We start from the raw sequence: 25,522 nt of genomic DNA on the forward strand, positions 1-25,522 counted from the left end.
TGGTTCGGAGCACCTGATCAGCTTGGGTACATTGGGCAGCAGGCAGAGTTTCTCACACTGCCACATCCAGCTGGGTTGATGGAGCAGTCAGGAGGAAAAGTAGGAGGAGCCACTGTCAGAAAGACAAACTGCCCCAGGAGGGCTGGAGGAGAGCATAGCTCGTGCATGGAGACAATGTTAAGAGATAAGAAGTGCGCCGGCTGGGAAGTTGGGGAAGGCGGGCCTTGCCCTGGCCGTGCACTCAACAATGACCTGCCGCACAGTGTTTTCCAACACTGCACAGGAGCCTGACGGCTGCTCTCTCCCCACGCGATGGCTGTTCTCCTTGGCGGAAGAGGCTCAGGGAGTCCCCACCCACCATCCCGGCAGTTCCCCTGGGAGGAAGCCAAGACAGAGAGGCAAAGAGAGAGACTCAGCCATAGGAGGGGACAAGGAAGGCAGGGACGAAGGCAGGCACGAGGCTTTAGGGACCTGCCGGTCATCCTATCCCAGCCCAGAGTTGCATCTGATAGGTGGCCCTTCCCCAGAACACCCCCCACTGAGTCCAGGAGCCCCCTCCCAGCTGAGGTGCCTCTTGCAGAAGGAAGTCCTCCTCTCTTAATCGGGGTGGGGTGGGCGGAAAGCCAACAAGCCCTCCACAAGCTCATGCAAAATCCGTGAACCAGGAGCGGCTCCTGGTCGAGTCCTGCTCGGGCTCCCATTTGAAGTGAGGCCTCGGCGCGCCACCAGCCAGCTCACCTGGGGGGAGGGAGGCTTGAACTTTTCCACCCGGATCATCTCGATCCTAAGTGGCCATGTATGGCAGGAGTTGGGGAGCGGTGGTTGTGCCACTTCTCTCGGAGGAACTGCCGGAGGGGGGTCAGGGGGGGAGGTGTCGGGCTGGGTTTTTGAATCTGGATGGCACACGTAAAATGAGGGGTGCCTGCTTGGATATGGGGGCGCCCTCTGGATTCTTTCTTACCCCCCCCGACACCCTTGTTCTCCCTCCCTGTCCAACCCCCTTGCCAGAAGGCGCCCTTCCCCCTTGCTAGAAGCCTACTTAGGCAGGGAGGGAGGGAAGGAAGCCCCATCCTGCCTGTTCTGCTCTTTTAGTTTCTGGCACTCCTGCACATGTGAAGACAGCTGGTCGGCACGCCAGAACCTGGAAGAGCAAGAGGCAATGGCTTGCGTGCCCAGAGAGATTGCTCTGTGTGCCACTACCGGCACACGTGCCATAGGTTTGCCATCACAAATATAGTCTGTTTGGTGGAGCTTTTTAAATGCAGTTCCATTTTTCTGAACTTGTTTGGGCTCTTTCTATATCATAACATAAAATTTATTTTAGCCTCGATTATAGAGGCTAATATCTAAATAGACTATTCAATTTATATTTAAATAGTCTTCTTGAAGAGACTTTCCTAATTGTATCTTCAAGTTGTTTATTCGATTTCTACATTAAAATTAGTTTGATATTTTTAGAGTTTATTTATTTTTCTGTCTCTTGCTTTTTCATGCAATTGTTCTTTAGAAAAGGCTGTAGTAAGATTTAAGCATTATCATTTTTATTTGCTTTGTCTTTCTGTATCTCACAGTTAATACCATAATTGGGTTTGTAAAAAATATTAGACAATAAATTCTTATTATTATGCACACATCATAGATTTAAGGCCTCTATCATTAAATTTGAGCACTAATTCTTAGCCTTGAAATTCATATAATATCTCACATCCTGCAATTCATTCAGGAAAGGATGGAAAGGGAGATCTCATCATATTTACTATGAGAAAGAAATGTATTTTGCTGGATGAGTGTGTATGTGTGTGTATACACACACACACACACACACACACACAAAACAGTAGATAAAATATTAAATCTTACCTAAATTGCACTTTTATATTGCTTGGACTTGCTGATCTGGTTTGTATTTCTTTTTCTTGTTTCTCTCTTAAAATCCGCTCTGCTAGTAAAAAGTAGGTAGCAGTGATGTGATTGTATTTGTTAGTTTCCAGAGCCCTGAAGAAATGAAATATATTATTAATGGTTTTCTCAAACTGGACATATTGCCAACAAGATGAAGAGTACCTTATTACAAAAATTTGTATTTTAGACATCTTTAAAAATGGCCACTTCACTACTAAAAACGGGGAAATTAATGCAGCAAGTTTAGACAACCATACCTGTGGTGTTACTGTGGTTAGAATGCATTATTGCAGGCTGACTCTACTGAGTTTTAATCTTGACCGACTCAAGGTTTACTCATCCTTCCATCCTTCCAAGGTTTGTAAAATGAGGAGCCAGATTATTGGGGACAATTTACAGTGATACCTCATGATACGAACTTAATTAGTTCCAGGAGGAGGTTCGTAAGGTGAAAAGTTCGTAAGATGAAACAATGTTTCCCATAGGAATCAATGTAAAAGCAAATAATGCGTGCAAATCCTTCAGGAAAATCCCAAACTTTAGAAGGGAGGCGAACAAAGGGCAGGGAGGAGCAGCTAAAGGGGGCGGGTGGAAGAAGCAAGACTAGGCTAAAGGGTGAGTGGGAAGGAAGAAAGGCAAGGGGGGCGCCCCTCCCTTTTCTTTCTTCAGAAGACACTCTTTCAGTGCCTGCAAGCATGCTGTTCTCCTAATTTTTAAAATGCAGTCTTTCCCCCTCCAAGCTGCCCCTCCCTTTCCTTTCTTCAGAAGACACTCTTTCAGTGCCTGCAAGCACGCTGTTCTCCTAGTTTTTAAAATGCAGTCTTTCCCCCTCCAAGCTGCCCCTCTCTTTTCTTTCTTCAGAAGACACTCTTTCAGTGCCTGAAAGCACGCTGTTTTCCTAGTTTTTAAAATGCAGTCTTTCCTCCTCCAAGCCGCCCCTCCCTTTTCTTTCTTCAAAAAAGCGGAAAAAAAGAAATCCCTTCATCCCAGCAGCAGCGGCTTAGGTTCGTAAGGTGAAAATAGTTCGGAAGAAGAGGCAAAAAAATCTTAAACACCGGGTTCGTATCTTGAAAATTTCGTTAGAAGAGGCATTCGTAAGATGAGGTACCACTGTTCTTACTCTGTAAATCGTTCAGAGAGTGCTATAAATCATTACGAAGCAGAATCTATGTCTAAGTGGTATTGCTAGTCCTTATTGCTTATCAATCATTTGAAGTTACACTATTCTCTCTTCCTAGATTATTTACTTACAACCTGGTTAGGAAATTCAGAAGGCTGTCTCTTCTTTCTCCCCACCCCTGATCACTTGATTGTACGTTGGACGCTCAGCAGCCAGCTTGCATTTAGGGCTGTTTGCAGAGTCTTGCACAAGATGACATTTTATGATATTTTTGCCTAAAACCAGCATTCCCCCCCCCCTTCTTTTGGCAAACCAGTAATTAACAAACTGGTTCACATAGTGTCTGGCATTTGCTTAATAACCTCCATAGCAAAAGTTGGTTTGGGCAAGTGGATGACAGCTGCCATAATGGACGACCAGTACAGTCATAGGTTGAGGACTACCTGTACGTGAAAAAAAATCTTAGTATCTGAAAGAATGTTCTGGATTACAATAATATATTGAATATGAGTCTCAAAAGTATTTGTAATTACCAGATATAGCATACAACCCCTTTCCTATATTTCATCATGCAGCTCTACAACAGAATTTCTGACACATGTTGCTAGACTAAAACTAGTTGTAACTAAGATTACTGAGAACTACTTGATTTACAATGACTTTTAGGATAGAAATTGCTAAAGGAAGAAATGTTAGACACACTTTCACTTTGGAATAGGGGCACTTCAGGTGCAATGGATTGCCTTTTCTTCCACACTCCTTCAGAGTTTGGTAATTTATCACTACTTTATTGGACATCAGGAAGCAAAATAAAAAGGAAAGAAATAATTCAATACTAATTTCTGCCCTCAAATAAAATCAAAAGCTAATTTAAAACAATGAATACAGGTAGTCCTTGAATGATGACAACAACCAAGCCCAAAATTTATGTTGCTAAGTGAACCATTTAAGTGAATTTGTACATTTTATGATTTTTCTTGCCACAGGGAATCATTGCATTTGTTAAGTTAGAAACATATTAAATACATTTGGAATCCCCATTGACTTTGTTGGTCAGAAGGTCGCAGGCAAAAAACACACGGAAGCAATTGGTGGAGTACAATGTTAATTAACTGTGATCTCACCTGTTGCAATTTTTTAAGCCAAAGGCGCTTAGGAGGCACATGTACACCCAGGAAGGGAAAATGTCAGATGGAGAAAGGGGCAGAGCAATAGACATTCTCCCCCTCCCCTCTTTCCAGAAAACAGCCCCCCACTTCTTGCTCTTCTCTAGACATTTATTTATTTATTTATTTATTTATTTATTTATTTAGTCAGTCAGTCAGTCAGTCACCTACATACATATTGGTGGTATACAAAGATATAATATTTATATACATGATACCAAAGAGAAGCATTAGGACAAGGGATAGAAGGCACTCTGGTGCACTTATGCATGCCCTGTACTGACCTCTTAGGAATTGGGAGAGGTCAACAGTGGATAATCTAAGGGTAAAGTTTTGGGGGTTAGGTGATGATACTACAGAGTCTGATAGTGAGTTCTATGCATCAACAACTTGGTTACTAAAGTCGTATTTCATGCAATTGAGTTTAGAGCAGTTTGTTTTAAGTTTGTATCTGTTGTGTGCTCATGTGTTGTTGTAATTGAAGCTGAAGTAGTCATTGACAGGAAGAATGTTGTAGCAGATTATTTTATCGGCTATGCTTAGGTCGTGTTTAAGATGACATAGCTCAAAGCTTTCTAAACCTAGAATTGTAAGTCTGGTTGCATAGGATATTCTGTTACGAATGGAGGAATGGAGGGCTCTTTTAGTAAAGTATCTCTGGACATTTTCTAAGGTGTATATGTCCGAAAGGTGGTGTGGGTTCCAGACAGATGACCTGTATTCAAGGATTGGTCTGGCAAAAGTTTTGTATGCTCTGGTTAGTAGTTTGAGATTACCGGAAGCAGAAGCTACGTAGGATTAGGTTAACAACTCTTGAAGTCTTTTTGGCGATATTGTTGCGGTAGGCTTTGGCACTTAGGTCATTTGATATGAGTATTTCAAGGTCTTTAACGGAGTGAGGGTTGTCTGCAAGGTCATATTTATTCAGCTTGTATTTGGTGTTCTGACTCTTTTTGCCAATGTGTAGGGCAGAGCATTTTTTGGTTGAGATTTGGAGTTGCCAGATGTTTCACCATTCAGACACAAACTCAAGGTGTTTCTGGAGGGTAGCTGTGTTATTCAGCTACCAGGCTTCAGAAAGCCCCTTGTGCGTGTGCAGGGGGCAGGATGTGGTGAATGGGGGAGTGGAAGGGAAGCGGGAAAGTGCACGCATGCTAGCACAGCTTTTGGCACACAAACTAAAAAAGGTTCGCCATCACTGCTCTAAGGAGATCATTTATTTTTATTTTTTTTGTCAAATACGTTTTGGTAGTATACAAAGATATAACAATGTTTATATACATGATATTGGTACTAATAATAGAGAAACATTAGGACAGGGATGGTACGCACGCGGTGCACTTATGTACGCCCCTTATTGACCTCTTGGGAATCAGGTGAGGTCAACAGTGCATAGTCTAAGGATAAAATTTTGGGGGTTTGGTGATGATATTACAGAGTCAGGAAATGAGTTCCATGCATTAACTACTCAGTTGCTAAAGTCATATTTCTTACAGTTGAGGTTGGAGCGGTTTACTTTGAGTTTGTATCTGTTGTGTGCCCGTGTATTGTTTTGGTTGAAGCGGTAGTAGTCATTGACAGGAAGGACATTGTAGCAGATGATTTTATGGGATATGCTTAGGTCATGTTTAAGGAGATGTAATTCTAAGCTTTCTAAGCCTAGGATTTTGAGTCTAGTTGCATAGAGTATTCTGTTGTGTGTGGAGAAGTGGAGGGCTCTTCTTGTGAAGCATTTCTAACATTTTCTAATGTATTTATGTCCAAAATGTGGTGTTCCAAACAGATGAGCTGTATTTGAGGATTGATCTGGCAAATGTTTTGTCTGCTCTGGTTACTAGTATGATATTATCAGAGAAGAAGCTATGTAGGATTAAGTTAACAACTCTTTAAATCTTTTTGAGGATGTTGTTACAGTGGGCTTTGGCACTTAGGTCCTTTGATATGAGTATTCCAAAGTCTTTTATGGAATGAGGGTTGTCTGTAAGGTCTTCAGCTTGTATTTGGTATTGAGGTGCGATTAGTGAATTTTGGGGATGAGCTGTTGCTGTTTACAAAGACTGAGTCAAATAATGTGTTAAAGAGACTAGGTTTGGTTGATTCATTATAACATTCTTTATTGTTGGGTCCTTTTAGTCGTGGAGTGGTCTTGAGTCCTTGAGTTTGTTATTTACAAAGTTGTAGAAGACATGGTTGGATTTGGTGCACAGGAGGTTTTCCTCATTTGCTGTGGTAGTTGAAGCATTCTGTCTTTATTTGGTGGCATATACTTTTGTAGTGGCTTTTGAAGTTGGCTTCATGACCTTTTCTGTTTTTCTGTCAGACAGATTTTTTGTTTGTTTGTAGTTTTATTATTAAAATGGGTAAGTTATTTTTCTTGCTTATGGTAGTTTTAGTGGTACATGTAGTCTGATAAATTTTTTTTGACTTCAAGGAAGAATGCATTGTAGAGGTCATCAGCAGTGTTACAGCCAGAGAATAGAGTTTGCCAGTCAGGAATTCAGAGATCAGCATCTATGAGTTCATAGTTGGCTTTTTAAAAATTGTACTTGGGTGTCACATTATTAGGGTGAATAGGTGTTGGATACTCATCTGAACACCTCTTGTCATGCGTGGAAGGGAGACGGTAGTCACATGGGCTTAGCTCGCTGTCCTAGCCAATCAGGACTGAGCGACAAGTCTTTAAATTGACTGCTGGATCCACCCCTTCCACAGTTGTTCGTGAATTTGTAAACTTGGCTCATGTGTTGCCTCTCGATTTTTGTCAGTTCTCAGCCCGGCATGGTTGAAAGATAGAATATAGAGAAAAGGAAATGGTTAGTAAACCCAATTAGGGAGGGAGGTGATTATGCCTCCCTTCCACACATGAGAATAGGCGTTCAGGTGAGTATCCAACGCCTATTCTCCATGCTGGGGAAGGAGACGGTAATCACATGGGATATACTCAAGAGAAGGTGTCCCCTAGGGAGGGTGACCTAAAGATCATGAGATAAAACAGTTTGAAGTACTCTCCTGCCAAAGGCTGCATCAGCAGAGGCATATGAATCGATCTTATAGTGTTTGATGAAAGAATTTGGAGAAAACCAGGTGGCCGCCTTACAAACATCTTCTAATGGTGCTTGTCTTGCCCGGGCCACTGAAGTTACTGCGCTGTGAATTGAATGCGCTCTAATGTTGCTTGGAACTGGCATAGTTACTGTTTCATAAGCCTTAGCTATTGTAAATCGGATCCATCTACTTAGGGTTGTAGAGGAAACTTTGTTCCATAGAGAATGAGGATGATAGGTCAGAAAAAGAGCTTCTGTCTTGTGAAATGATCTGGTACGTTCGATGTAAATTCTTAGCGCTCTGGTGACATTTAAGGTAGCTAAACGGTGAATTGGTCAAGTACAGAATGAGGGAAGAATGATGTCCTGTGATCTGTGAAAAGTAGAGTTAATCTTTGGGAGGAAAGTTGGGTCCAGCCTAACGACAGCTTTTTCTGAATGGAATTGACAGAGGTCCTGATGGACGGAAAGTGCTGCCAACTCTGATATGTGTCCTGCAGAAGTGATGGCTATTAGAAATACTACCTTACATGATAGATACAGTATCTCAGAGATGCTTCCCAGACTGGCTCATATGGACAAGAGGTGAGGGACGACAGTACCCAAGGTAAGTCCCATGTTGGGTAGCAGAGGATTACAGGTGGTCGTGTGTTATTTATTCCTCTGAGTAGTTCTTGTATTGCAGGGAAACTGTGGAGAGGTTCACCTCTTGGACCCACCAAGACAGAAGGCCACTTGACAGTGCAACGTGTTAGCTGAGAGGCCCATATGAAAGCCTCATATGAGGAAGTTGATGATTCTTGGTAGCGGAACATATACCGGGGGATGCCCTCTGACTGGCACCATTTGCAGAATCAGGTATGTCCATAAATGCAATTGGTTGATGCTCTTCTTGAAGCCTGCATTAGAACTATGGCTTCTGGGTCATAGCCCTGTGATTCTAAGCCTTTCCTGATAACTTCCAGGTGGTCAGATGAAACCACCCAGGATCCGGATGATGTGATGCACCTTGTCGCAGCATGTCCTCCAAAACGAGGAGCCGCCATGGGGGTACGATGGTGAGCACTTGTAGGTCTGTGAACCATGCTCGCCTGGGCCAGTGTGAAGCGATGATGATGACCTCTGCTTCTTCATACAGGATGCTGTTGACTAGATCTGGGAGAACTTGGAGGGAACACATAAAGGAATCCTTAGGGCCATGGGCTCCTCAGAGCATTCATCTGTTCCTGCCTCCGGATACCGGGAGAAGAACTGGGGTAGTTGCACATTCATTGCAATCGTGAAGAGTTCGACTTCGAGGGAACTATATCGTTTGCAAATTTGGTTGAACAGAGTCGGTATGATTTGCCACTCGCCTGGATCCGGACTCTTGCGTGAGAGCCAGTCTGCTTGCAGGTTGAGCTTCCCTGATACGTGGTCTTCTGAGAGAGATTGAAGATGTTTCTTTTCCCAAAAGCCCAGCTTGAGTGATTTGAGCATCAGAGCTTTGGATCTGGTTCCGCCCTGGTGACAAATGTGAATTCTGGGGGCAATATTGTCTGTTAAGACCAGAATATGTTGTTTGTGAAGCAAGTGTCTAAAGTGTTTCAGCGCTAGATGTACCACCCTGAGCTTCAGCCAACTGATGGGTTTTTGGGCTTCTGATGGGGACCAGGCTGCCTGGGCCACCATACCTGATATTTGGGCTCCGTCCATTGTCATGGTTATCCTGTTGGGGACCTTGAAGTTGCTGCCCTTTGAGAATGCTGAAGAGTGCCACCAGAAGAGAGATCTGATCACATGGTGCGGGATCAGTATGGGTCATTGAGACATGGCTTGACCGGACTGCTGAAATCGTAACAGGAACACTGAAGCTCCTTAACATAAAGCCTTGCCCAGAGAATGATTCCCAATGCAGGAGATCATCTTTTCTAACAGTGAAGAGAGAAAGGATGCCCTTCTTGAAGTTTTAATTTGAGTAATTAGTTCCCTGATGCTATTTTGTCTGTCTTGGGTCAGGGAAACTACTGTAGGAGTCAAATCTATGATTATTCTTAAGTGTTGAATTGTAGTTGCAGGAATGAGGGAACTTTTCGCTAAATTTATGGAAAACCCATGGTTTTGTAGGATTTTCATAGTGAAGTAAAGGTATCTAAGGGTATGCTGTTTTGAGGGAGCATGTACCAAAATATCATCCAAATAGCATTGGATGAAAATTGGAAGAGACCTGATATTGGCCGCCAGAACCCCTAAAAGATTTGTAAAAACTCTAGGGACTGAGGAGAGCCCAAATGGCATTGCTCTATACTGGTAATGAGATCCCTTGAAAAAGAACCTCAGGAACTGTCTGTGGGATTTATGAATAGGAATATGTAAATATTCCTCTGTTAAATCTAACAAGGCCATGTAGTCCACCTCATGCAAGGCAGCTAGGATTGAGGAGAGGGAATGCATTTTAAATTTACGGTATTTTATGTATTGATTTAATTTTTTTAGATCCAGGATGCCCCACCAACCTCCAGAGGCTTTGGGAACAACCAGAAGATAGAGTAAAATCCTAAACCTCGTTGATGTTTTGGAACCCTTTGTATGGCTCTAATCTTAATAAGGTGAGTAATCGCTTTCTCCATAGGACAAGGGATTTCTGGATCCATGGAACTGAGTAAGGAATGAAAAAATTTGGGGGAGTTGACAAAAATTCCAAGGAGAGAACTTTTGAATTGTGGGAAATACCAGGCCAGGCGACCTCCAATGGGAAGATTGGGTAGTCTACCATCCAGATGGTTGGTTAACTCATTGTAGCCTGTTATTAACTCTTCCTCTTGCTCCTCTATCTGACTGGGGGCAGAATCTGGGTGTATACTGACATGTGAGCCTCAGTATTGAGTAGGTGGTCCCTGGGTATCAAAAGGAGCGATGGAAGGACTGGTTGGATTTTGAGGCGGCTTTTTTAATGGTCAGAGCCAGAACTTTCCTTTTGTTAGAGGTTTCTGTTAGTAGAGGGTCTAGTAGCTCTCTGAAGAGGCCCTTACGCTGGAGGGGGCCTATGGCCAACTGCAATTTCTGTCGCACTCTCACCTGCCAGGGGTGAAGCCAGTGGAGACGTCTGACTACAGCGGAAGGTGCAATGGACATTGCAGAGAATCTAGAAGCTTGAAGGGTTGCATTTGCGACATATTGTGCTGAGGCGAAGAGCTTATAAAGCCACGCCCCTCTGGTTCCTCTTATGAGGTGAGGAACTTTCCTGCCTTCTGCCTCTAAAATGGCGGGCCGGGAAGAACAACGGGCGGAGAGAAAATGGCAGTGTTCAGCCCCCCCTGGAGCATTCCGTCGCTATGCCCTGTTGTTGCTCTTTACTGAGGCGTCTCGCGTTCCGCCAGCGAAGGGCGAGGGGCAGCTTGTCCTCAGCCGCCTCTCAGCTGAGAGGTGCTGGCATTCCGCCAAGTCAAGCCGCTCCGTCTCTCAGAGTTTGTGGCGGCGGCGATTTAGGTGCTTCCCAGCTGAGAGACCCTGGCAAGGATCCAGCCCTCGGTCTCTCTCATTATGGGGCTTTAGGGCCGTCCTGAAGCCTCCCAGTGGGGGGGCAGACCCCCCCCTTCGGCTTGCAGCCAAGTTTGGCCGTGGAGGCCAGGGACCCCAGGCTGCATTGCTCCCGTGCAGGTCAGTTCCCTCAGAGGGAAGATGCTCCTGGGGAGGAATGGTGGGGGTGGTGCCCGCGGAGGGCAGAGACCCCATCGACGTTTTCTTCAGTATCTGTGAAAACAAAGAAAAATCCATTAAACAGGTAACAATATTTACTTAACAGTCTTACTTAACAGTTTTATTTATCACTAACAGAAAAATAGTCTCTACTCTAAGACTGAGTTTTAAAAACTGAGCTCATGGAGGCTACAGGGAGGTGGTGCCTAAATAATTATTCAAATTAATAACTCAGTCTCTGCCAATAAGATTGCAGAATTACCCATGTTGGACTCTCCTTCCAAGTGCAGTGGAGAAAAACACCAAATTGAGTCCCCCTCTATGAGTCGGACCCCAAATTACTTGGGTCAGGTCCATAGTTATCATGGAAGCCATGAACTCCTGCGCCACTTCCGAGGTTTCACTGAGCGATGGTAGGTTAAAGTTCACTAGGATTGCAAGCCTGGGGAACTGTACTGCCACCACGGCTACTGCATTGAGCTCACCTGAATCCCTAAATCCAATCTCAAATGGAGAGACTCACATCTGGTATTCGCAGGAGCAGAGACCCTGCAAGGGCTTAGAGTCTCCCAGACAATGATCATCACTCCCCCATCCCTTTCCTGGTGTCATGGCTGATGCAAGACCAGAACCCGTCTGGGCACATTTCTGAGAGAGTGACAACTCCTTTCGGTTCCAGTCAGGTTTCGGTCACACACGCCAGGTCAGCGCTCTCCTCCAAGAGTAAATCTCAGACCAAGAGGGCCTTGTTGGCAACCGACCTGGCATTGAGTATCAACAGCCTGAGACCACGGCCCAGACCACATCTGACACCAACTACACAGGATGAGACCTAACGGCCAGAACAAGGAATCACTTTCAAGCAGCGAGTTCTCGTTCCCCGAGAGTGGTCTACCACTCGGCTCCCACTGTATCTGCCCCTCCCAGTAACGACTGTAATGCCCTGGCTCTCCATCAGACCCAAAGTCGTTCTCCCATCCCCATAGGCCCTCCAACCACTCAGTAAGCCTGCCATTCAATACACATCACACTCGCTCCCCACTCACATTTCATATTTAATTAAAAGATAAAAACCCTCTCTCCACAACCCACAGTTCCCTCTCCGATACACAATAGCAGTAATAGAAAAAATAATGAAGACTATCCCATCTACTGTATAAATTACCCATAAATTAATTAAAACAACCTCTCATTCAATCTCCCAAACATACATTTTCAAATACATACACTCTAAACCAGTACAGTGGTACCTCGAGATACGAGTTTAATTCGTTCCGGACCTGGGCTCTTAAGTCGAGCAGCTCTTATCTCGAACGACTTTTCCCCATAGGAATTAATGTAAATAATTTTAATTGGTTCCAGCCCTCAAAAAACTCACAAAGTTAGTCTAAATTATGCAGAAAGACATGTTTTTAATGAAGAAATGTACATGTACATATAAATGAATAATGAAGTTTCTTTCACTTAACTTGTAAACTTTCTTAAACTTTTAAATTTACATATGTTCAACTTCTCTGCCACCCAATCCTGTAGGACAGAGGTCCCCAACCCTTTTTGCACCAGGGACCGGCTTTAAGCGATCAAGAGAGGAATGGGTGAATGAATGGACGGAGGGTGGGAAGGAAGGAAGGAAAGAGGGAAGGGACAGGAACAGAGGAAGGAAGCAAGGAAACTTATGAAAGGGGAGAGTAAGAGAGGAATGAGTGAAGGGAGGGAGGGAGGGAAGAAGGTGGGAAGGAGAAAGAAAAGAAGAAATAGAGGAAGGGAAGGTAAAAGAGAGAAAGAAAAAGAGCAAGAAAGAAAGAAAGAAAGAAAGAAAGAAGGGACAGGAACAGAGGAAGGAAGCAAGGAAACTTATGAAAGGGGAGAGTAAGAGAGGAATGAGTAAAGGGAGGGAGGGAGGGAAGAAGGTGGGAAGGAGAAAGAAAAGAAGAAATAGAGGAAGGGAAGGTAAAAGAGAGAAAGAAAAAGAGCAAGAAAGAAAGCTGCAAGCACCCCCCCGAGCCCCCCAGGCCGGCTGCAACCTTTTAAAACACGCGCGCCGCTTCGCAGCTGTCTCCTGAAGCCGAACGCGGAAGTTAGCGTTTGGCTTCAGGAGACAGCTCCTTGGCGCTTGTATCTCGAATTTGGGCTTGTAAGTAGAACAAAAATATCTCTCCCCTCCCAGCTCTTATCTCGAGTTGCTCTTAAGTAGAGCAGCTCTTATGTCGGGGTTCCACTGTAATGGTGAACCTTTTTTTCCTCGGGTGCCGACAGAGCGTGCATATGCGCTATCGCGGGTGCGTGAGGGCCCATATCCATAATTCAATGCTGGGGAGGGCAAAAACAGCTTCTCCCACTCCCCTGGAGGCCCTCTAGAGACAAGAAACAACCTGTTTCCCAACTCCTGGTGGGCCCAGTAGTCTCATGTTTCTCCTTCCCCAGGCTCCAAAGGCATCACTGGAGCCAGGGGAGGGTAAAAACACCCCCCCATCCCTACAGAGGCTCTCTGGAAGCCAAACACACCCTCCCAGAGCCTCTGCCCAAGCCGAAAATCAGCTGGCCAGCACACACATGCATATTGGAGTTGAGCTGGAGCAACGGCTCATGTGCCAACAGATATAGCTCCGCGTACCGCCTGTGGCACCTGTGCCACAGGTTCGCCATCACTGCTTTAAACTAAGCTAAGATACTCTCCCCCAATTAAAATATAGGTATTTAAAAAATATAAGAACAGCATAGAAACAGATATAAACACAATTAGTTTGAATCGGAATGGAAGATGATATAATTCTTATCCAGACTGATTAATCTCAGTTCTTCTATATGAGGGGGGAAAAGATTTTATTGTCCTTCTTCCTTAGAGTCCTGAAAGGTCTCAAATGGTTTATGAGAGTCCTGAGTTAAAAGTTGTTTATTCTTCTTCACAAAGGGGGCAGGTGTAAGGGAGGTACTAAAGTCTTCAGTCTTAGTGTCTGTATCCGTAGACCTCTTGTAGTTTCATCTAAGCAAGAGGTCAGTAATGCAGTAACAGACATCCCAGCAATCTTCACCAAAGCTGAAGAGGAGAGAGACATCAGGGTGTTAACCTCAGGGTCATCTACTCCCACCAGCCAGCACCCTCAGCTCTGCTTTTTCTTCAGGTCAAATCCCAAACAGTTCGAGCATTTCCTCACATCCCCCCCATTGTTGGTCTCTCTTACTGACCAGCTATCATGATTCCACGCTGAAAAGCCCTTGATGTACATCCCCAGTTCACTCCAAATGTCTTGGTCTTTTTTCATCAGCGGCCCACAATAAATCCTTTGATCCTTATCCTGTACTGTGCTCCCACAGGCAGTAGCTGCTCCCACCACCTAATGTCCTTGGCCCTGTTTAGGAGTCCAGGCATAACTTGAGCGCAGCTCCCCTCTGCCTCGATACCGTCCACTCTCACCCATCGCCATGTTTGGCATCATCAGCAATGTCTGGTGTAATAAATATCCAAAATGTTGGATGTTTAATTTACTGTCTGTGTCAGCCTCGCTATGTTTCATCTTTCTACTACGCTTTGGCTGTCATAAGTAACGAGGGGAGGTGGGATTTAGGAGGGAAACTTTCATTTCTCTGGCGACGGACAGGATGAGTTTCGATTCTCCTTGAGAAGAGATGAGAAAAAAGCCCGTTAGAAGCTGCATTCCATTAGCATGACATGAGGGTGAAGATGCGTCTACCTGACAAAGACAGACAATGGGGATTGGCTATTTCCCAAAGGGCGGCAAGTGGGATTTCTTTATATGAGCAACTATTACGCCTTTTTCTTCAGACTTTGCTTTGACTCAGATGGATTCATTTCTGATTTGAGTAAAATTCACTTTTGAAGTTCAAAATGGACTCTGAGTTTTATTTTTCTTCTGAGTGAAGTCAGCCTGACATTAAGCAAAGTCTCTGCAGTGAAGAGTCATCCTGGAGATTTATCTACCGAGGGGACTGAGCAGAATGTCCGATCGAGGGAGTGGAGAAGAACAGTGAGAAGGAGCCACCAGCTTGCTGTGCCCTTCTCCTCTCTCATAGCTCAAAAGTAAGAAGAGTGGGGTCAGTGGAAAGATGACTAACTTCAAGTAGAGCAGCTGTGGAAAGCACCCAAATGGTCCATGGGTGTCGGAGTAAGTCATACTTTGGAAATTGACCTCCTCCTTCTTGATGCAAATGTCACCTGGTGAAGAAAACAAAAGAAAGAATGGGAAGAGTTGAGCCAGGAGGGGCTCCTCTTATCGAAACTAGCGGTAGGCATCAAGGAGATTTTGCAATTAGTGGAGAGGAAGTGCCATCGGGGCCCGGCTGGCTCGAAAAGTGATGGAGAGGGGGATCCTGCAGAAGGCCCTTCATGAGACAGAGCACGATGAAGAGCAGCAGCCCAGAGTCCGCCCAGTACAAACTCATTGTGGGGGGGGCAACCCTCGCAGGCATTGAGCCCCAGATGCCCCCCCACTGACCCAGAGGTATGATGGATCCCCTGGGGACTTAAGATACTTCTTAGCCCAAGTTTGCCAATATATGGAAGATTACGAGGGGAAATTTCCCAGTGATCCGACTAAGGTCAGGTTGGTGACCAGAGCACTCGATTGGACTGGATGGTTTTGCTGCATGAACAAAAGGACCCCGTCCTGAGGAATTTTGATGATTTTATGATGGCCCTTAGAGCGCGGTTCGAAGACCCCTTGGCAGAGCGGAAGTCCAGAAATAAAATTAAAACCTTGAAGCAAGGTGGGAGATCGGTGGTTGAACAAACCCAGGAGTTTTGGGAGTTGATGTCCTATGTGAGCAAATATCCAGTAGGGATCCTCGTGGAATACTATATGGATGGCCTAACTGATGAAATCTACCAGCAATGCAAATCGAGAGGGGCCCCTAAAGATCTCAATCGTTGGTTCCAGCTAGCGGCAGAGGTGGGGATCCATCTACTGAGGGGTCAGCGAGAGAGAACCTACACCCCAGCAGTGGAACGAGGCCTGAGAAAAGGTGGGAGGTCTGGGGAGTCGAAGCCTAGGCTATGATCATGTTTCCGGTGCGGAAAAGAAGGCCACCGGGCAGCAGAGTGTCTTGCAAAACCTGTGCTGAGAGTGACCCCTACTGACAGCAAAAGAGTGGAACAACACACCACTAAACCTCCAGAAGCAGAACGCCAAGGAAAAGAGGCCATAGAGGTCGTACCCCCAAAAGGGGAGGAGCTGGACCCTTTGGTCTGCCTACTCATAGAAGACAATGAGGCTGAGGAAGCCATTTTGGTAAGTCACCTGCCTGGACAAGGGGTAATATAGCAGCACTTTTGGACTCTGGCTGCACCAGAAACCTTATATGTCCACAGATAGTGGAGAAAATGGAACTAAAGCTACGGCCCATGACCCCAATTGGATAGGTCAATGGCCAGGGGAAACTGGCCATGCAAGACACTTAGCCCCTAATCATGACAATGGGATCCCAGCAGGAGACTATACAATTCATTGTGGGGGCCCAGATGGATAAATCCCTTATTTTGGGACTGCTATGGCTGAGAAAATGAAACCCTGACATTAATTGGTGCACTGAAGCTGTGATCATTACTTAGAAAGGGGGGGAAAGAGCTGGGTTTTGTCTTGGCAGAAATGGAACTGAAGGGTTCCCTTGGAGTGGAGCCGATTTATGGGGAGGAGAAAATCCCACAGGAGTATTGGGACCTGAAAGGGGCAGTGAAAAGGAGGCAGATAAGCAACCACTCCAGGGGTGAAACTGCCAAAACCAAAGATATATTCTTTAAACCCGGGTGAGCTGGAGGAATTGCGTAGATTTATTGTCAAAAACTTAGTGAGGGGTTTCATACAACATGCAAGGTCACAAGTGGCCGCCCTTATCCTTTTCCAGGAAAAGAAGGATGAGTCACTGAGGATGGTAGTAGACTAAAGGAAACCTTAACGCCATTCGTGTATACAACATGTATCCCCTACCCCTCATGAAGGACATGTTGGCTTATCTGGCAAAAGGGAAAATTTTCACCAAACTGGATTTACGTGAGGCTTACTATCATGTCCGAATCAAAGAGGAGGATGAATGGAAGACAGCTTTCAACAGATCCTTAGGGCATTTCCAGTTTCTGATGCTCCCTTTTGGCCTACAGGGGGCACCGGGGGTGTTCATGCAACTGATTAATGAGGTACTTCATGAACACCTGTATAATGGCGTTTTGGCCTACTTGGATGACATACCCATTTATACCAAGACAATGGAGGAGCATGTCGCCTTAGCGACGGCGATGCTAAAGAAGCTCAAGGCAGCAGAGTTGTACATAAAGTTGTCTAAATGTGAGTTCCACCAGAGTAATATTGACTATTTGGGCTTTTGCATCTCACATCAGGGGGTGGAAATGGACCCGGGCAAAGTGAGGGCTGTCTTGGAATGGGAAGCTCCATGTACCCGAAAACAGTTGCAGAGTTTTCTAGGATTTGCAAATTTTTACCGGCAATTTATCCCAGCATTTGCCTAAATAGCTTTGCCAATCACTAACCTTCTGAAAACAAATGGGGAGATTAAGCTTAAACCGAGCAGACCACTACAGTGGACAATGGAATGTCAGGCAACTTTTGAAAAGCTAAAAGACTGTTTGCAGATGAGCCCATCCTCAAACATCCAGATCTGGAATATCCGTTTGTGGTCCAAGTCGACGCTAGTGATGTGGTCAGGAGAGCAGTATTGCTACAAGGAGACGAGCAGCAGGGCCGGAGGCCCTGTGCGTATACTTCTAGAAAATTGACCGAGACTGAGCGGAAGTGGGTAGTGTGGGAAAAAGAGGCATTTGCAGTGTGATGGGCCCTATTGACTTGAAGACATTTCCTGGAGGGGGCTAAGCATCTTTTTGAGGAGTGGACTGCTCATAAAAACCTAGAGGCATTGAAAACCCCCGGAAAATTGTCACCTAATCAGGCCCAGTGGCTGCAGCACTTTGCCCGGTTCAATTTTTCACTGCGATACATTCCCGGAGGAAAAAAATTATGGCCAACGTCCTCTCAAGATTATCTCAATATAATAGCGCAAGGTCAGAGGAAATTCAGTCAGTCATTCCAGCCCAGCAGTGGGCATGCCCTGCAGTGACAATGGTGCAAAAATCCCAGGATTTAAACACAAAAATAAAGGAAGCCCTAAAAACTGATTACTGGTTCCTGGTCCACAAGACGGAGTGTACTCGACAGGATGAACTAGAATGGATAGGGTCTAGATTATATGTTCCATTTTCCTTATGGGCAACAATATTGGAAAGGGGCCACAACTCTAAAATTGTGGAACATTTTGGATTTGTGAAAACCTTATATCTATTGAGAAGTCAGTTTGGTGGCCTTCCATGAAAAAAGACATCGAGACTTATGTAGCCAGTTGTCCCATCTGTGCTGTAGTGAAAACACCCCTTGTCTGGCCACAGGGACTGTTACAAAATGTGGCAAGGCGGGGGCACCCTGGAAGAAAATATTGATGGATTTTATTGTGGAATTGCCTGCAAGTAAGGGGAGTATGGTTATTTGGGTCATTACTGACCTTTTCCCCAAACAGGTTCATTTTGCGGCTTACCCAAAAATCCCCTCCTCTAGGGCATTGACAAAACTGTTTATTCAGCATGTGTACAGATTTCAATGGAGTGCCCAACCAAGTCATCTTGGACTGAGGGGTTCAATTCACCTTGGATTTTGGAAGGAGTTCTTGGGCTGTTTAGGCACAATACACAATACAGGAGTTAAGCTCCACCTATCACCCACAAACTAACAGGGTCAACTCGATGTTGGAGCTATACTTCCGCTGTTATTTAAATTATCAGCAGGACAACTGGAGCTAACTTCTACCTTTTGCAGAGGTAGCTACACAGTAGCACGGGTGTCACCCCTTTAAATTGGTTTATGGACAAGATTTTGGGCCTATCTGTCTTGACACAAATGGACCTAAATACCCACTTTAAAAGAATGGGTGACTCAGTTAAAAGCGAATTGGCCAATAGCTCGGAAGGCTCTCGATGAGGCTCACCACGCCCATAAGGTACAAGCTGATAAGAAAAGAACTCAGCCAGTAAACTATAAAGTAGGAGACAGAGTCTTTTTATCAACAAAATTCTTATGGACCACTCAAAAGTCTAACAAACTAGGATCCAAATATGTAGGGCCTTTCCCTATTGTACAAGTGATGAACCTGGTAGCTATGAAATTAGATTTACCAAAAACTCTGTGAAGAATTCATCCAGTGTTTCATGTTAGTCTACTCAAACCTGAGCATACATTAGAACTACGACCTGCCCAAGCAGACACCCACACCCACACCTTTGCTCATTGAAGGAGAGCAACATTTTGAAGTCAAGAAATTGTAGACTCTAGGGAAAAAAGGAGGAAACTACAATACCTACTGTCTTGGAAACATTTCCCTCCATCTCATGCTGAATGGATGGACGAGAAGCACATGGATGCCCAGAGAGAGATCGATTGGTTTAGAAAAAAAATACCCTGATGAACCCTAATGCATAATGTTGTATTAGTTGTTTGTTCTCTTTTCTTTTTCAGGACTAACAACCCTGTTCTAGGGGGTCCAAATGTCAGCTGTTTCATCTTTCCACTATGCTTTGGCTGTCATAAGTAACGGGGGGAGGTGATAGGGTTTTGGGGGATTTGGGAGGAGAAGGTTTCTGGAGGGGCCCTGATAACTTTTGTTTCTCTGGCAAAGGCCAAGATGAGTTTCAATTCTTCTTGAGAAGAGGTGAGAAAAAAGTCCCTTAAAAGCTGCATTTCATAAGCATGACATGAGGGTGAAGATGTATCCACCTGACAAAGACAGATAATGGGGATTGGCTATTTCCCAAAGGGGGGCAAGTGGGATTTTTTTATATGAGCAACTATCGCGCTTTTTTCTTCAAACTTTGCTTTGATTCTGATGCGTTCATTTCTGATTTGAGTAAAATTCACTTTTGAAGTTCAAAATGGACTCTAAGTTTTATTTTTCTTAAATTCTGAGTGAAGTCAGCCTTACAATCTGGATAACTTTGGGTGGCTGGCTTTCCTTGGCATATTGGCTATCCAGTCTCTAGTCTCATTTGCCGCTCTTGATATCCACCACCTTTGTTGTTTGGCTCTTGGTCTACCAGCGGTTTCCGAGCGCAGCCGCCATCTTCTGAATTCCATGTTCTGAGTTGTTCTCATCCCTTGAATACTATGACCTCAAGATGCCTTGGACTGTCTCCACTGGAGCATAGTCAGGTGTTTGGAAGTTAGGTAAGCTCTGGCTGATAAAGAGATAGTTATTTCTGGCTCAAAGTAATTGTAGAGATGTTAAAAACCATAGTTCTCAGCAAGAGTGGCTCTCCTCCGACCTGTTGCTGCTCCGCTGGAAGGACATTGAATGGATAAATATGTATAATTATGAAATTTATATAATGTATGTAATATTGAAAGGTTATACATGTTGAATTTGTATGTGAAAAAGTGGAGAAAAATAAAAAAAATGCAAAAATACCTCCAGCACAATAAATTATTGGAATATTCTAAACTTGGTAAATTATACTTCTCGTTAGCACAACAAAAGACCCGTGGTTTTATATATTAATTAAACAATGAAAACAAGACATTTTTTGCAGATAAAGAGGGGAGGATATTGTTGCTAGAGGTAACAATGAATTATATTAGAATTTGTTGCAAAATCAAAATCAGCATCACACAAATGACCTGATTCAGCTGGATTCAATAACTTCTTTATAAACACAATAACAGACCATTAGAAGATTATTTCTTCAAGTAAACACAAGCAGGAGCTAGTTTCATTTCAGCAGAGAATACAGAGGGGAGAGTGCAGAGTGGACTGAGCCACAACCAGCTATAAGCTTAAGTTCTAGTTTCCACTGTCTGCACAGACTCAGAAATGGTTAGCTCCCATTGGCAGATTTAGTTGCTCGGCCTATTCATTGGCTGACCTTGTTACCATTGGCTCTCCCAGTACTTAGTACTCCTCTCTTCATTATTGGAAGAGGCATAATTTAATATTCTTCAGATATCTATATTTGAAGACCCATAATCAGAGTTCCCTCCAAATACCTAAGTATTCATTTTACCGTGATACGAGGATCGCCCAGAAAGCAATGCACCACATTTCCCCCCCGCAGCCTATAGAATAGAATAGAATAGAATAGAATAGAATATTTATTGGCCAAGTGTGATTGGACACACAAGGAATTTGTCTTGGTGCATATGCTCTCAGCGTACATAAAATAAAATATACATTTGTTAAGAATCATGTGGTACAACACTTAATGATTGTCATAGGGGTCAAATAAGTAATGAAGAAGCAATATTAATAAAAATCTTAGGGTATAAGCAACAAGTTACAGTCATACAGTCAACATGGGAGGAAATGGGTGAAAGGAATGATGAGAAAAACTAGTAGAATAGAAGTGCAGATTTAGTAGAAAGTCTGACAGTGTTGAGGGAATTATTTGTTTAGTAAAGTGATGGCGTTCGGAAAAAAACTGTTTTTGTGTCTAGTTTTGTGTCTAGTCTTGGTGTGCAGTGCTCTGTAGCGACGTTTTGAGGGTAGGAGTTGAAACAATTTGTGTCCAGGATGTGAGGGGTCAGTAAATATTTTCCCCGCCCTCTTTTTGACTCGTGCAGTATACAGGTCCTCAATGGAAGGCAGGTTGGCAGCAATTGTTTTTTCTGCAGTTCTGATTATCCTCTGAAGTCTGTCTCGATCCTGTTGGGTTGCAGCACCAAACCAGACAGTTATAGAGGTGCAGATGACAGACTCAATGATTCCTCTGTAGAACTGTATCAGCAGTTCCTTGGGCAGTTTGAGCTTCCTGAGCTGGCGCAGAAAGAACATTCTTTGTTGTGCTTTTTTGATGATGTTTTTGAGGTTAGGTGACCATTTTAGATCTTGAGATATGATAGAATCTAGAAATTTGAAGGTCTCTACTGTTGATACTGTGTTGTCTAGTATTGTGAGAGGTGGAAGGGTGGAAGGGTTTCTCTTAAAGTCTACCACCATTTCTACGGTTTTGAGTGCGTTCAGTTCTAGATTGTTTTGGTCACACCACAAGGATAGTTGTTCAACTTCCCGTCTGTATGCGGATTCATCATTGTGTCGAATGAGTCCGATCACTGTTGTATCATCTGCAAACTTCAGTAGTTTAACAGATGGATCGTTTGAGATGCAGTCATTAGTGTATAGAGAGAAGAGAAGTGGTGAGAGTACGCAGCCTTGGGGGGCACCTGTGCTAATTGTATATGTATCTGATGTGATTTTTCCTAGCTTCACCTGCTGCTTCCTGTCTGTTAGGAAGCTTGTGATCCACTTACAAGTGTGTTCAGTAATGTATGCATGCAAAACTTTAGATAATGTATACATTATTTGAATTGTCAGGAGCGTGTGTGTAAATTTTGTGTTTTTTCAGACAGCGTAGCTACAGCAGTGTTTCAATATGGCGTCTCTAAGTGATGTACGCTACAAGCAGTGTATCATCATTGAATTTCTCAATGCGGAGAAAGAAACTGTTGGGGACATTCACAAACGTTTGTGTGCAGTTTATAGAGAATCTGCAGAAGTACAGTTAGCTACGGAAGACATTTTGGGGATGACAAAGAGGTAATTCGCACAGTACAGAAATGGCTTCATGGAGCAAGGAGTGGTACTGACAGGGCATACATGCCCTTCTATTTCTCTGGAAGAAGGCCATAGAATGGGATGGAGATTATGTGGAAAAATAGGATGTGTAGAAGAAACATAATTCTTTCTTGTGTGTAAGTTTCATTGTATTCAATAAATAATTATTGAAGAAAAAATATGTGGTGCAAAGGATATGTCGTATATCCTTTGCAATGAAACTAAGATAATCTACAAATGCTATGCAGATGGGGCGGTGGGGGTGGTGTTTCCTGCTTACTTCTGCTATCAGTGTGGTTGTGCGTGTAGCTCTGGGTGACTAGCCGGCGTGCACACATGTCCAGCACATGTGAGCATCAGAGCGAGATTTGGTTCCTGCCTTATCTCAGTGCACATTTTTTACCGAAAAACCTTGTTCCACTAATCTTGCTTTATATTGCATCTCATTATTGGATAGTACTTTCTTCTTGTATATCCACTTATATCCCACAGCTTTGCTACCCTGTGGCAAAGTCATTGACGTGAACACTTCAGGTCCTTGGGATTTCATTTTTTTTGTCCATGACTTCTTTCCATTTTATTTGTTCAACTTTAGGTAATGCCAATACTTCCTTATAGTTTCTTGCCTGTTCTGGTATAAGCTCAACTTTTCCCAGTCAGATAACTCAGCACAATGAAATATCACAGATCATTTTATTACAGGCATTCTCACAATAACTCACAGTTATGAAGCGATTCTTCTCAGTATAATCTTTCCCATTGTGCAGGTAAAAAGAGGTTGAATTGACCCAGGCTCTAGGTGGAGCATCTACATGCTGGCTGGCTTAGTGAAAGAGTGAAGACAAAGATCCTCTGGAATGTTCTCCCCAATTACCCCTCATCCCGAGATAGAGCCAATAGGAATACACAAATGTGGTCACATGTAGAACTACATTACCCAGAGTGCAATTTCACTACATTTCCCCTAATGCAATATCTTAAAGAGACATGCCTAAATACAGTCCAACTATCTCTGTCTCTGGGGACAGCACATTGCCTCATACATTACACGCTTTACCTTTACTAGCAGAATATCTGTGAGGTGGAATCCCTTTTTTCCATTGCTCTGACCTGCGTGGCATTGGCTGCTCATGCGTGTCAATCATCTGTTGCTTCATATCTTGTTCAGCTTTTCCTCCCTGAATGCTGACACCATTACTAAGTGGGTTACCATCATTAAATAAGTTACTGTCACTAAGTGGATCACTGTGATTAAGTGAATCATTCCCAAAATTTGCATCAATTATGTTCCAATTTTGCTCTGCACAGCTAGCAGGCTTTGAAGTAATTATTCTCTTGAACTTTCAGGTTCGGCATTCGGGAGGCCGCCGAGAAGCCCTGCCGCCCGGCTGTCATCTTTTGAAACAGCCGGGGCCCTTCCCAGCGTTCTCCTGAACCCTAAGGCCAAACCCGAACTTCCGGGTTCGGCGTTCGGGAGGCCGCCGAGAAGCCCCCCGGCTGTTTCAAAAAGTGACAGCCGGGCAGCGGGGCTTCTCGGCGGCCTCCTGAACCCGAACTTTTGCCGAACTTCCGGGTTCGGCATTGGGAGAATGCTGAGAAGCGGCCAGCTGTTTCAATTGAAACAGCCGGGTAGTGGCGGTTTTTTGCTGTTTTTTTTCATTGCACGCATTCATTCATTTTTCTTTGTTTCCTATGGGAAACAATGTTTCACCTTACGAACTTTTCGCCTTACGAGCCTCCCCCGGGAATCAATTAGGTTCGTAAGACGAGGTATTACTTTATGTGTATGTATGTGTTTGTGTGTAAAATGGAACTCATTAGCTTGTGAAAAAGCTCCTGGAATAATTGTAGATTGGTTTGTACGTTTCTGTGTAGTTCTCTTTTTTTTTCTTTTGCCTTGAAGAAGTGAGGGGGGAGTTAGCCCCCCCACCTTTCAGTGTACCCTTTCAGGGTTTTTTTCCTTACTTTGCTTTTCCCTGCTTGAGAGAAAGGGGATAAATGAACAGCCAATTCATAAAGTCTTTTACTGTTTTGATTTGATTCCTCTGAAGACTTTTTGAGGTTTAAAAGGTTTAATTAAAGATACTTTTGTAAATGTTTTGATATATGAAAATTGCTTACATTTGAATGGAATTTGAATGACTCAATTTACTAAAAGCAGAGCAATGATTCTAAAGTTTGCCCCAAATATATTTCAAGGCATTAACTTAGAATACTCCATTAAGATTGTTTACTTATTTTTTAAAAAGGCTGTTCTTTTTTATGTCTGTGTGTGGGACACACAGATTAAAAAAATTTAGCACCTCTCTTTTTGGTCTTTTTTCTCTCTCTCTCTTTCTCTCTCTGTTGCCAGCGTGGTGTATGAGAGAGAAAGAGAGAGAAAAAGGAGGGGAGAAAGAGAGAAAGAAAGCAAGAGAGAGAGAGAGAGAGAGTGAGAGAGAAAGAAAGCAAGAGAGAAATAAGAGAGAAAGAAAGAGGAGAAAGAGCCGGCAACAGAGAGAGAGAGAGATAACGGAGGGTGGCTTACCGGTCCGCGGCTCCCTGAATGAGCAGCCCCGCATGGCCCCAGCGCCGGATTCCGCCGTTGCCTCTGTCCCCGCCCAGCTCTCCAGCTAAGAGGCAGCAGCCACGTCCACCCCTTTGCCCTCCCTGGCGCCCAGTGCCAGGCCCCGCACCACCTCCCGGTAACGCGCCCAACCTCTACCTGCAGGAATGGGTGGTGGGGCGCCGTGAAGGGCCGCGCTTTAAGGCCGCCACAGCGCCGTTGCTGTTGTAGTTGTCGCAGTGCAAAACCACGCAGTCCCGGATCTCTCGCTTCTCCGGCCAGCAAAGCCAGCTGCCTGGAAAAGCAGCACACTTTTTAAACGCGTGCTTTTCAAAAGCGCCGCTTTCCTGAGCTGGCCAACAAAGCCGGGCAGCTGGCTTTGCTGGCCGGAGAAGCAAGCGATCCAGGACTGCATGGCTTTGCACCACTTCAAAAGTTTTTGCACTGGAGGGGG

General features: G+C 44.3%; 1 protein-coding gene across 6 annotated transcripts in view; it reads right to left on the bottom strand.

Annotated features, from left to right (window-relative positions):
• SNRK (SNF related kinase) overlaps positions 1–25,522 on the bottom strand; it is a 168,042-nt gene that overhangs the window by 22,138 nt on the left and 120,382 nt on the right. For all 6 annotated transcript variants that reach the window (XM_070726905.1, XM_070726906.1, XM_070726907.1 and 3 more), the window contains one exon: positions 1,861–1,995. In XM_070726905.1, the coding sequence (XP_070583006.1) occupies positions 1,861–1,995 (135 nt within the window). The remainder of the gene's footprint in view (positions 1–1,860; positions 1,996–25,522) is intronic.

This window comes from Erythrolamprus reginae, chromosome Z, assembly GCF_031021105.1.
Source record: "Erythrolamprus reginae isolate rEryReg1 chromosome Z, rEryReg1.hap1, whole genome shotgun sequence".
NCBI classification, from domain to species: domain Eukaryota; kingdom Metazoa; phylum Chordata; class Lepidosauria; order Squamata; family Dipsadidae; genus Erythrolamprus; species Erythrolamprus reginae.